Raw genomic sequence first — 13,179 nt, 5'->3', positions numbered from 1 at the left:
ACAGCAGGAAGGGGTTTCAAAAATTCATACTTACTCAAGAGTATCCTGGAGTCAGAAGCAAGGTTGTACTACCAGACTGCTCTTGAGAGTTGAGACCACAAGATAGGGTTCTCTCAGTAGCCCTGGCTATGGTCTCCCAGCTGTTGGCCACTTTAGGCTCTGGATCTGATAAAGAATGTGAGTAAGAGGGACCACCTGTGATCCTCAGATCCTGAGGCCACACCCTCAGTGCTGCACAAGCCGAGTACCAGAGCCATCGCTGCCTGGGGAAAAGGGAAGATCTCAATCGCCTTAGCTCCCAGAACCTGCCCCCTAGCAACCACAAGGTTCCAAAGAGAACCTCGGAAACAGTTCTTGCTGTATGGGCAAAACCTTTCCCTGGCCCCAGTAGGCCTCCAACTGACAAGAGGATTCCGCATGAGGCTCCCCAAGTGGTAAGCTGGACCGGATGCTAGGTCATTTTTCAGCCTTAGACTTGAAATAACTGAAGGGAAGGAGAATGGGCCAAAGGACATGGTTCAGTGAATGGCTGTATCAACAATACAGTCAATTTTGCTTGTGTTTTGGCTACTTTCTATGTGTGTGGGTGTATGTACCACATGATATATAATATAGAGTGCATACCCTGTCATATATGTCATATATGTGTGGTGTGTATGGGAATGTATAGGATTGGCTTAAATCAAAGTACTTTTTTTTCTGAAATTCTCTTGAATTAAAAGTAAAGTTACAATTGGATGGGAAGATAAGGAAAAAGTGTTCAAAGTATTTCCTAAGCAACTGACAAGGTGTTTATTTTATGCTTGCAAGATTTGATAGATAAAAATAAAGGACACATAGTTACATTTGAATTACAGATAAGCAAATATATTTTGTGGATAATATATTTTTCCCATGCAATATTTGGGACAAACTTATACTAAACATTATTTATTGTTTATCTGAAATTAAATGCATATTTATCTGTGGGTCCTACATTTTATCTGGCAACGCAAGGTTACTTTCCATTCTTCAAAGTCAACAAGGTAAAAAAGATGATGTTTTCTTTAAATTTGAAATTTCTTCCCATTGGTACTTTTTGGTACTACATTACTGTAGTCATAGAAAATTTAACTTGTCATTATAAAAATTCAAACAATTTATAATAGTTGAAAGCAGAGAGAACATATCTCCCCACATCCCATGACCAAGAAATAATCAGGGATGACACTGGTGAACGTTTTCACAGACATCTCTATGCATACAAAGATGAAGAAGGATCAATGCAGAGAGATAATTTAATAAGTTTGGAATTATACTACATATACTTTGTTTACATATAGTTTTAAAATATAAAAGTATTAATTTAAGTTTTACTTCAATTAGAAGAAAAAGAAACAAAAGATATTGAAAGAGCTGTCGAACTTTAGAAAAAATGTTTCTTGACCATAAGAGATACTAGTTTCACAAAATCCCTATCTGTCCTTCTCTAGGATGCCCTGGCGCACCCAGCCTCTTACCTTGTCCCTTGAGGGATAATGTTTCTTAAGACTTTCTCCAGCACCCACTTATCATTAAGAAGACTACATAGTGTACCAGAAAGAACAGTCAGGTCAGGTGGGCCTAAAGCCTAATTTGTTACTGTAAGGCCTCCTATCTTTGATGCTTGTGTTGTTTTGGTCCTCCGTGGTCAAGAATTGTGGACTAGAACTCAGTAGTAAGAGTGAAAGATAAAGTTAGAGAAACTGGTGGTCAGGGCTTGAGAGCAGAGGACAAAGCATACATGGGTGGAGGACTTATGATGAGGAAGAACAGGGAAGAATGATGGCATCCTAGGATTGTTGGCTTTGGAAGGGTCCTTCATTACATTCTACTGCTCCAGAGTTGTGAAATTGCTTAAAATGACCTTTTCAGGCAAAAGTTGCAAATTGGCAGCTGCAGGTTGAAACTGGTCTACAGGCTTGTTTTAGATGGCCAGCACACTTTTCAATAAACATATTTGAATTCATTAACAACTTTGGCTAGTCTTAAAAAATCGGAAACTCTGGCAGCCCTGTAACTTTCTTCCCCTGTAACACTGAGCTAGAGCTGAGTTTTGCTATCCGCTTTGGAGGTGACATATTCTTTCCCAGCTTGCCACGGTCCCCACTCTTGCTTCTGTCGTTTTTGTTACCTGCCTGGCCATGTTGACATTTGATTTTACAAAACTTGATCATTTTTGTAAGTTTTTTATTATGGAAAATGCCAAATGTATACTAAAATACAGAGAATTGTAAGATGACCCCCTTGGTACCATTAACCAGTTTCAACAATTATCGTTCACATCCAATCTTTTTTCATCAATAGCCTCACCCATTCTCCAACATCCCTGCATCCATCTCTGAATTGACTTGAAACAAACCTAGGTATCACATCATTTCATTAATAAATATTTCAATGTGTATCTTAATAGATATACCCTTTTTATAAAAATAAATACTGCATAATCATCACAGCCAAAACAGGAACAATTCTTTACTATTATCAAATATCTATTCTGCTCATTCTAAAGAAATTCCTCTCCATCTTATTCACCTCAGTTGATTTCCTCTGTCTTTGAGGAGAAAGGAAAAAGTAGAAAGAATTTGTCTTGGAAAGAGAGGTGGGGAGTAAAAGCATTTATAGGATCATCTGATCTCTACAAAGTAATATAGGAGATGATTCCTTTTGCTTACGTAACACATTGATTCTTTATGTTTTTTTTATGATTTTCTGAAACGTATGATTTCATGCTACCTTAGAACAACTGTGTATACATGGGACAGATTATTTATTTATTTATTTATTTTTATCTTTAGAACTTCAAGTTTTATTTTGACAATCAATTTAAATTTTACATTCTATTCCATAATGTAACTGGTTCTATTTTAACACAAAAACAATCCCCATTCCCCTTTAACAATAAAATTCATGACATGAATAACTATGACCTCCCAGGAAGAAACATTCTTTTCTTCTGTCTTAGCACAGGGGACAGCAGCAAGCCACAGCCCATTGGCCAAATTTGGCTCGTTAACCTTGACATTGCACAGTCTCTGGAGTCAGACAGACCTGGATTCAAATCCTGTCTTTCATTATTTTGTTTTTGTGGGCATTTTTCCTCATTTTTAAATACAGATAATATTCCCACACTCTTGGTAATTATGTGAAGGTCAGCCAGATCATGTACTTAAATTATTTAGTACATTGCTTGGCACATAATAAAGGCTTAATAGATGTAAGGTACCAAAAAATGTGGGGATGGTTTTACAGTACTATCCCCACCAACGTGCCCCAGCGAAAGGAGATTGTAACCTATTTCATCCTCTCAAACTAGTTACCCCAATGATAAGTAGTTTAAAGTCAGTTTCTATTCATTTAATACAGATATTAAGCAAAAGATCAGTCTAGTTCTAATTGTATTGATTTTAATTGTTGAAGGCACAATAGGTTTGCTGTGGAAATTCTGAATCTAGTCTACAAAAAAACTAGATCACCTGTGGGTCTTTTATCCTAAGAGGTAACATAAGGCACAGGAAAACTAATGCCAAATGATTATGGAAAATCTCCTTTTCTTGGATATAAGGAAAAGATGTATCATTGAAAACTCTTTGGATGGTGTAAAATTTTCATGAATCTGATCACCATGGAGAAGGATAATGGAAGTATGATTTCAAGCTTCCCAGCCCCCTTTTTCTCTTCCCTTTGACCCTCTGTGAGCATCTGCAGATACTCATGTGTTTTTGTGGTGAAGATAAAAGAACAAAAATGGGTGAGCAAGAGTGGGCAAAGTGGTACAAAATATGTCAAGTAGAAACAAATAATTATCAGACTAAATGTGTGCTGACCCCTGGGACTTTTCCTAAATAGTTATACAAAGCGCAGTACAATGTAATGAACAACAACAAAAACTCAACAAAAGGGGAAAAAAATTTCCTGGCAAATGGGTTTGCCTGCATGCATAGGGGCATTCCTGGACGTTTCTTACTTCTACCAGGACCTGCGGCCTCTGGTGAGGCAATAAACTCTTTCCACAGAAGCCCCCACATTAAACACAACTGCTTTGCTGATGTTTGACACCCACAAATGCGAAGGTAGGAGAGAAAGGAGGATGAAAAAGTAGCAGACAACCCAGAAAAAAAGGGATGCTTTCTCAAAAAAGAGCATTTCTTCACACTGGGAACACATAAACACTATGAAACTGGCCTTCAGTTGGCTCTCATGAGAAGACATTCTGGTGTAACTACAGCACCTTTTTGTATACAACGCAATCATTTCATTTAATGATAATGGTGTTCACAATCACTTTAAACATAAAACTACTTTAAAGGAACCTCACATTGCTAGAGATTGCACAAAAGCAAAAGTTATCCTGAGAATTAGGTGGGCCTGGCCTAATTTCCTCCTCACTTCATTTTTGTTTCTATTATTTTCTTCCCTGGCAGTTTCACATGAAGAAGATAGCATAAACAAAGCCACGGTGCAGCAGCTTCTTTTCAATAAGCAATTATTCTACAACATCGTTCAGGGGACCATTTTCTTACTCTCACTTCGTGCATAACTAAACCAAAAGGTTTCCTTTCAGTGTCTAATCAGCAGGAACCGAGGTTGTCTTAAGGATACCGAAGGAGCCAAAGTACATTTTAAGGTTTGATTGCCTGCTTCTGAGCGAGAGAAGGTATAGGAATATGCTCTCCTTAACTGGAACAGGGAGAGTGGGAAAAAAGAGGCTCATTCTGGCCTCTGGTAGGGTGGGGATGAGAAAGAGGCTTTGGAGGTGGGGCAGAGGAGAATGTCTGGGTCAATGTAATTCTACCACGTGCCCTAGGAAACTTCTGTGAGGTACAGGATCTTGGGGGTACTGCCTCCTTGACATTTTGTTTGAATGGGATTCCCTTAGCAATTCCCATCCATACCCTCTTGAACAATCCGACACACAGAAACAAATAAACAGAGAATTCACATCTTTATTGAAAATCTGAAAAAAGTACCCTAAAAAAACGGAACAATAACATGGTACTTTATTTAATACATTTAAAAGGCATTTGGTGAACTGCTATTGATGATTGGTATGCACAATTTGAGTATGGCAGAAAAGGGCTTTGGAAAACCTTCATAGAGACCATACTTAGAAATTGGGAGCTGCATAAGGATAATTGATGATAGGGCCCCATGCCAGACCATATGGGGGCGGGCCAAAGGGAGGTAACGGTGGAGGAAACATGGGTGGATTAGGCATGCGTGCGGGACCTAAGAATGGCATTGGTGGCATGGGTGGCCCAGGCAGTGGAGGAGGTGGTGGCATCATAAGAATCATTCTCCTGTCAGGCTCCCGAACATAAACAGCATTATTCTGCCTATTCAAGATTACGAAGACTGGCTGGCCCAGGACAGCAGGTGGCATATTTCTGAACATTAATGCTCTCTGATGTCTCCTCCACTTGGCCCTCCTATTCTTAAACCAAACCTTCAACAGAGGGAAAAAGGGATATATTTAGTATATTAACAATTATTGTCATCTTAGGAAAAAAGAGAACATGCAACTCTACATACTATTGACATTTTCCAACATAGGAGAAGCTATTTCCTTATTGCTAAAATGTGTTAGGAAAATGAGCACTACACCACTTCCCTTCAGCTTGCCTTTAGTGAGCATCAACTATGTGCCAAGTTCTGGACTAGAGTTCTTGTTTTATCTCTCTCCTCTCACTTTTAATATTCTTTCATAGTTTTTCCCAGGTTTTGGAAGTAGGTCTAGCTGATGAATTGCACCAGGTCTCTACTGATAATGTGTTGCCTGGTAACAAGCTATAGGAATGTCTAACCTGACATGAACATCAGGACAAGGTCAGTTCCCTCAACTTTAGTTACAGTTCCAGGATCCTGGACGGGAGTCACTGTTGACCACAGAGTTGGGCACCCTAGGTGGAGTCAGCACCATTCCGCAACAATGAGATTCCAATCTCATAACTAGTTCCTGTGGCAGGAAGTCCAATATGCATTTTAGGCAGATAGTCAAAGACAAACGGGGGGGGGGGTGTGGGCCACGGATGGCTCAGCAGGCAAGAATGCTCGCCTGCCATGCCAGAGGACCCGGGTTCGATTCCTGGTGCCTGCCCATGTTAAAAAAAATACATATAATAGGGTGCATATAGGAAAATAAACCTAATGCAAATTATGGACTATAGTTAGTAATATTTTATTATTCTTTAAATATAAATAAATCTGTATAGAGAAAATTAGATTAGTGGTTTTCTAGGCATGGGGAAGGATAGAGGGATTTGAGAGGTGACTGCTAAGGAGCACAGTTTTTCTTTTCGGAGTAATGAAAATGCTCTAAAATTACCTGTGGTGATGAATGTACATCTCTGTGATTATTTTAAAAGCCACTGATTGTACACCACAAAACAAACAAACAAACAACAAAAAAAAATACAAATGGGGAAGGAAATCACACACAAAAAAGCTCCCTCCTTAAATACCTGCCAACTATTAAAGACCAAAAATTAAAAGCTGTCAATTAGACTTCATTATCCCCTAAGCATCCTAGTTAATGGGGCAGGATTTACATTGCATTTAATGCTTTTGGAAGTTCCCAAACTGCAAATTTAATGTGAGACAAAGGGCCTCCTCTCCCTGCTTGATATCTCCTTTTCACTCTCACTCTCTCATCTTAGGATTTGGGGACTTTCTGCTGCATGAATAAACAGTCTTAAAAAAAAAAAAGGCCAGTGTAATACAGATCATTTGGGTGAATTAAAATCTACCACTGGTCAAATCTCCCTAATCATAATCAGGCCCACAGCGGGCTAGATATGGTATGGGGCATTAGGCTTGTATTTCCAATACTGGTTTCATAAAACAGGTCTATTGTATTTGAAATACGGAGAGATGAACCATCTCTTAAATGTTTCTTGGGGAAATTCATGCAGTAGAATTTGGAAATCAATGAGTGAATTTTGTCTTTTTCTTTTTTTGTTTCATGTGGCTCATTTTCCCTCTGGAAATCCATTGAGAGAGCACTATGTAAACCAGGAAGGGAAGGAAAGCAAACTCACTAAACCTTTTCTTTTCCTCTGAGTTTGCCTTGCCAGTCTGAGAAAGCAGAGTTCTACCCCTCCCAAACCGAGGGATGCCAGTAATCAGTGACCTGCCTTGTTGGGCTGCTTTTCTGGACACCATCGTCAGGTCTGCACCCCATTTCCATCACTGCATTCACACACATACTCTAGAGCAATGCTATTATGTTCTTGCTGATTTTTGTACAAACAACTTCGATACAACTTATGGTTTTCTATGCTCTCAAATAATCACCTTTTGATCCCATGAAACTACAAATTAGTCATCACTGCCTGAGTATACAAACAAGTATTTCAAATTAACACAGATAACCAGATAAGAATTTAGCATGAACCGAGAACCAATTTCCACCACCCAAAACAAATTCCACAAAATCCACCTCTTCATAACAGTACCATGAAAAAGGGGAAAAAAAATCCTTAGATGTTAGAAATTCCTCAAGAAAATATTCAATAATGCACTTGGTAATTTCATAGAATTGAATTTATAAAATATACCAAGACATATTTTGACTGTGTACAGTTCTTCTCTCACCTTTCCACCTTTCTTAGGTCAGTGGAACTGTATTCAAAATTGTTCTTTTTGTTTGTTTTGTTTTTTAGGCAAATTTCCAAAGGTTGCAAACCTTTCCCCCAACTCCACCATACTGTAACTTTTTTAGCAACGTTTTCAGGCTAACACATCAAAGTATTCCAGAAAATGAAAATTGAGAGCTGCCATTCCCTGCATCACTTTACCAAACACAAAAACGTATCAGGAGGGCCAGACACTTGGACTTCTCAGCTACTCTCCATCATCAGTTTCAGCTTACAAAACATACAGCAGTTACTCCTAAGGTATGTTCTCTGTGATTTCCCCTCACTCCAATACCTAAATATTTATAAATTCACTCCTTAAGCAAAGAACTTATGGCTGGTTTTAAATATTTTTAAAAATTCAGCATGTTGAACCTTCATATAACCTAGCTCCTAGGTATTTAAGGAGAGAGCTTTTTTTGTGATTTCCTTCCCCCACTTGAGCATGAATCTGAACAATTCCTAGTTAGACTGAGTCCCAAGATGACTCCACACAGAAGTATTCCATACATGTTAGAAGGTGAAATGTACTTATTGGACATATATTATATTTATACAATATGTATACTGGTAACAGGGAAAGTATTTTGGCTCATTTTTTTTTCCTTTAGGAAATCACGCTTCCTTTAGTAATGGGCCGTTCCCATAAGATGGAATTTACTTATTCTGCGCCCCGCCCCCACACAAGCCTCCAAAGTTCAAAACTTATTTGCCAAACATGGAAAAGGTAAGAAAAACTACATCAACTTGAGAAAATACTGTATAAAGCTGTCCAAGTTCAAAGCAAGTTTTAAAACAACTGCCCTGAACAAACTGCTTTTTACATCAGGTTTACTGACCTGCACTCGGGCTTCGGGGACATTCAGGAACCTCGCGAGCTCCCTTCTGAAGGTAGAAAATCCCAAATATTCAGTATTTGCGTTTGTGGACGAAATGAAACACGTAGTATACATTTAGTTCTTGTTTTCGAATTTACTATCGCACTAAGCTATCCGGCCCTCCCGTATTATTCTGTAATATCCAGCTTGAGGCTTGTTTTAGGGATGGTTTTCTCTCCCGTATCTTTTTAATATGCCAAAAGGCGAGGAATCATGATAAATGATGTTTTAATGCAGTATGAAAAAATATCAAAATTAATGCAAAAATAATCCATGATAAACAGATTATCAAAATTTTTTAAAAAGGCAACAACCAACCCTGAACTTGCTTCACTATGCATCACTCTCCTCATTCTTCTTCCCGCCCTGGTTCCGAGAGAACGTTATTTATACTAACAGGCTACCTTCAAATTTTCTCAGCCATGCTTATTTTAAATACTGCAATTTACCTTGTTGCCTAGTACTCGCCGTCCCCACCCCAGAACCCAAGGACACGTGGGCTCCACGCCTTAAAACTTCCTAGGTGGCGTTTGGTTCAGGAGGGCGGGTAGGTGGCGGGGGTGGGGGAAGGGCGGGGGGAGGGGACGATTAGGGACCCTGGGAGAAAGCCAAAGGTGGACCAGGACCAGACGGAGCGCTCTGGAATATGGGCGCAGCCCCAAACAATTCGCTTACCGCATTGCCTGGTCCAGATACGGAGTGTAACGGAAAACGTTCTCCAGCTCCTGCAGCTGAAAGGGGTTCAGCGGGGTGCGATAACGGCGCCGTGGCCTGTATGGAGGCTCCGGATGCTCAACGACCTGAAGGTCCGGGCCCCCCTGCTGCTGTTGTTGCTGCTCAGGCTCACTGCCGCCGCCACCCTCGTAATTCTCTTCGTCCATCGGACCTGGAGTTTCCACACCAACGTCGCCTTCTTCTTCACCTCCTTCTTCTCCTTCGGCGGCTGCTACTTGCTCAGGTTCGGTCTGTATACTCTCCTCTGCGTCTTTTCCTGATGTTATAATCTCCATGGGAGGATTCGCGTCTGCAAAGGGGTGAAATCAAAGAGAGAGATAAGGTTGTTGGAGCCCAGGGCTGTGGAACGAGGCTTAAGGTCGTGTCTTGGAGTTTGCCAAAGCACCTGTCCCTGTCCAGACACTGACCATGCTGTTCTTCCTGGCCCTTGTGGGTTCCTGGGTCGCCGTGGCCGTTGTCATCATGGCTGCACTCAAACAGAGACTCCATCCCTGAATATTGTCGAAGAAGCTATGCGTCTCGGTTGACCGCGCTGGGGACAAGGCGAACGCCTGCTCAGAACCAGAGCTGTGTTTAGCAGCTTCCTGGAGCCTCCGGTGGCCTACAGTACGAGCTATATAGTGCCCGCCCAAGATTCAAAGCCCACGAGTCGCCAGTTCCACGCCCTCTATTGGCTTTCCCTTTTACCGCCAGTTGCGGTGGGTTGGGCCTGTTGAGGTGCGTTTGCGACTTGGGCGTGGCGATTAAGTAGAGCCCGCGCACGCGGGAAGGATGCTGGTAGGGCACGTGCATGTGTTCGGAATTTGAAGCCTGGAGTTGCAGCTTAGCTGTCTCCTCCAGAGTCGGAGTACGGTGCCTGCCCCAGGTCATGCTGTATCCTGCACTCCGATGGAGGCTGGGGGGAGGTGGGGGGCAATTAACTTCCTAGCAGTCCCGGGAGTGCTTGGAGAAATTTTGGAGAACATCTCATTGCTCAGTTTTCCTTGATCCGGCAGCCAGTGCATGGCGCGGATGATCCTGCAGCCGGTGCATGGCGCGGGTGATTCTGCAGCCGGTGCATGGCATGGGTGATCCTGCAGCCAGTGCATGGCGCGGGTGATTCTGCAGCCGGTGCATGGCACAGGTGATCCTGCAGCCAGTGCATGGCGCGGGTGATCCTGCAGCCGGTGCATGGAGCGGATGATCCTGCAGCCGGTGCATGGCACGGATGATCCTGCAGCCGGTGCATGGCACGGGTGATCCTGCAGCTGGTGCATGGCACAGGTGATCCTGCAGCCGGTGCATGGAGCAGATGATCCTGCAGCCGGTGCATGGCGCGGATCATCCAGCAGCCGGTGCATGGCGCGGGATGGTAATTAAGCTGAAATGATCAGCTACTACCTTGGGGTTTTGAGCAAGGGCACTGAAAGCAGAGGTCTCCATGTTCCCCCGGCTCCAAAAGCAGGAGCTTGGGATTGGGTTTGCAGAGCACTCTGGCTGCTCAGATGCCACTATGTCAGAAAACCAACAGGTCCCTTTAAAAGTCTGAGTCCAAGTTTTTAGTAATGAATCTACGTCAGAGTGCAAGTGTAGAAACATGTACAGCGCCATGCCGGATCATCCGCGCCATGCACTGGCTGCCGGATCATCCGCGCCATGCGCTGGCTGCCGGATCATCCGCGCCATGCGCTGGCTGCCGGATCATCCGCGCCATGCGCTGGCTGCCGGATCAATGAAAACTGAGCAATGAGATGTTCTCCAAAAATTTCTCCAAGCACTCCTGGGACTGGTAGGAAGTTAATTGCACCCACCCCACCCCACCCCGCCTCCACTGGATTGCAACATGTACAGCGCTTAGAATATCTAAGAATGCTGACACTGCATTCTAGTTGTGACTGTAGATCACGCAATATCTGAAGTGTTCCCCCTCCCCCTTCCCCTCTCCCTACTCCCCTCACCCCCCCTTCCCGAGCCTATCTACAAAAGAGCACTTGTTCCCTGTGCTATGCTCCACATAGCTGTTGAATGCGGAAGAGTTTCGCTGTTTCCGCCACCGACTCCTCATCCTTCACCGCACCCATTTTTCTGGGTCTATCTTCCTGAGCTCTTGCTCAGAGATAAAAGTATATGTTGTCAAATTAGAGAGACAAGCCAGATTGAGAGTTCCATGGTTCTCCTTTCAAGAAGTGTTTGGTAGGTGTTCTGTGAGGTGTCATCCTGAATATTGAGACTAGCTTTTTTTCTTTAACTTTTTTATTGTGTAGTAATACATATATACAAAGCAAAGAAATAAAAAAGCAATCGTTTTCAAAACACTCTTTAACAAGTAGTGACAGGACACATCCCAGAACTTGTCATGGGCTACCATACAATCCTCTCATATTTTTCCTTCTAGTTGCTCTGTAATATAGGAGGCTAGAGGGCTTAAATATATATTTTTCATCACAGGCGACTTTTTTCCTTTTTTCTTTTGTGAAAAATAACATATATACAAAAACAGCAATAAATTTCAAAGCAGAGCACCACAACTAGTTGTAGAACATATTTCAGATTCTGACGTGGGTTACAATTCCACAATTTTACTTTTTTTTTTTTTTTTTTCCGCAATCACATAGTTACATTGCAAAAGCTATATCATTATACATTCATCTTCAGGAAACATGGCTACTGGAACACAGCTCAACAGTTTCAGGAACTTCCCTCTAGCCTCTTTAATACACATTAAGCTAAAAAGGAAATATCAATGAAATGCGTAAGAATAACCTCCAGGATAACCTCTCCACTCTGTTTGAAATCGCTCAGCCACTGACACTTTATTTTCTCTAATTTCTCTCTTCCCCCTTTCAGTTGAGAAGGATGCTGGTAGGGCGCGTGCGTGTGCATCCCGCCCCGCCTGCCGCGGCGTGAAGGGGGCCGCGCCTGTGCAGGCCGAGGGTTTATCTGATTTTTAATCTTTATGTTGGTAGCATAATTATCAGGCATTCTGCATTTTTAAACCTAATTTTATGAAGCATTCTCGTCTTGAACAGTAAAATACCACCTGCTGAATATAACAATTTTTATATTTACAGGCATAGCCATTTTCTTTCAGATGATTAGTGGAGGAGAATGAAATTATAATTTAAAGCTTGCAGCACAAATGCCAAGCATTGTAGTACCTTGGAACCTTTTTATTTGCTTGTGCTAAGTATGTGAAATAGTTCAAATTCTTATCAGTAATTGCTTGTTATATAGATACCACTTTTTTTTTACTCCATTTTTTAACTTGTGGTAGTGATGTCCTGTACTTTTTTATCACTTTAATGTGAAAATTAAAATTTCTAAGTGCCTTTTAAGGAACTCTTAAGATGAATAGTTACGTCATATCTCATAAGTGGGAAGAAAAACTTCAAATGGTTTTGTTGGATATAGCAGTTGGGCTGAAAATAGATAAATTATGTCAAAATGAGAATATTACATTTAGAAGTAAAGAGCTAAAGAGTGTTCCTCAGTAAGTAGTATAATAGGAATTACTGTTAAATATGACTGGTAAATATGTGGCCCAAGAATTTTTTTCATGGTCAGTCTTTAATAGCTTATTAAAGTTTTCCCCACTTTTATGAGTTTTTTTAAGTTACAAAATAATTGCCATTAACTCTAATTAAAAAAGGAAACTAGATATTGAAATAAATTTGATATTTTTGTAAAGAGTAAAAAAAAAGAAACACGGCTATTGGAACACAGCTCTACATTTTCAGGCAGTTCCTTCCAGCCTCTCCATTACATCTCGACTAACAAGGTGATATCTATTTAATGCATAAGAATAACCTCCAGGATAACCTCTCCACTCTGTTTGAAATCGCTCAGCCACTGACACTTTATTTTCTCTAATTTCTCTCTTCCCCCTTTCAGTTGAGAAGGATGCTGGTAGGGCATGTGCGTGTGCATCCCGCCCC

General features: G+C 41.4%; 1 protein-coding gene across 1 annotated transcript; it reads right to left on the bottom strand.

Moving 5' to 3' along the window:
- Nucleotides 1–4,996: 4,996 nt before the first annotated feature.
- On the bottom strand, nucleotides 4,997–9,953 carry LOC143670708 (rhox homeobox family member 2B-like). Its single transcript, XM_077145624.1, has 4 exons — nucleotides 9,673–9,953; nucleotides 9,206–9,554; nucleotides 8,492–8,537; nucleotides 4,997–5,464 (listed from the first exon to the last, which is right to left on the bottom strand). The coding sequence occupies exons 1-4, from the start codon at nucleotides 9,752–9,754 to the stop codon at nucleotides 5,126–5,128; spliced, it is 816 nt and encodes a 271-aa protein (XP_077001739.1). The 5' UTR covers nucleotides 9,755–9,953; the 3' UTR covers nucleotides 4,997–5,125.
- Between the last annotated feature and the right edge of the window lie 3,226 nt (nucleotides 9,954–13,179).

The sequence above is a fragment of the Tamandua tetradactyla genome, chromosome X (assembly GCF_023851605.1).
Source record: "Tamandua tetradactyla isolate mTamTet1 chromosome X, mTamTet1.pri, whole genome shotgun sequence".
Taxonomy (NCBI): domain Eukaryota; kingdom Metazoa; phylum Chordata; class Mammalia; order Pilosa; family Myrmecophagidae; genus Tamandua; species Tamandua tetradactyla.
The sequence above is the reverse complement of the archived record's forward strand: the minus strand, read 5'-3'. Positions and strand labels throughout refer to the sequence as shown.

Bases quoted from the DNA above. Each gene is read 5' to 3' on its own strand.
- LOC143670708 (XM_077145624.1), bottom strand. From the start codon at position 9,754: ATGGAGTCTCTGTTTGAGTGCAGCCATGATGACAACGGCCACGGCGAC. The intron at 8,538-9,205 runs GTAAGCGAATTG...TTCTACCTTCAG, and splicing joins TATCTGGACCAGGCAATGCG to AAGGGAGCTCGCGAGGTTCC. The intron at 5,465-8,491 runs GTCAGTAAACCT...CCTCTGTTGAAG, and splicing joins TCCCCGAAGCCCGAGTGCAG to GTTTGGTTTAAGAATAGGAG.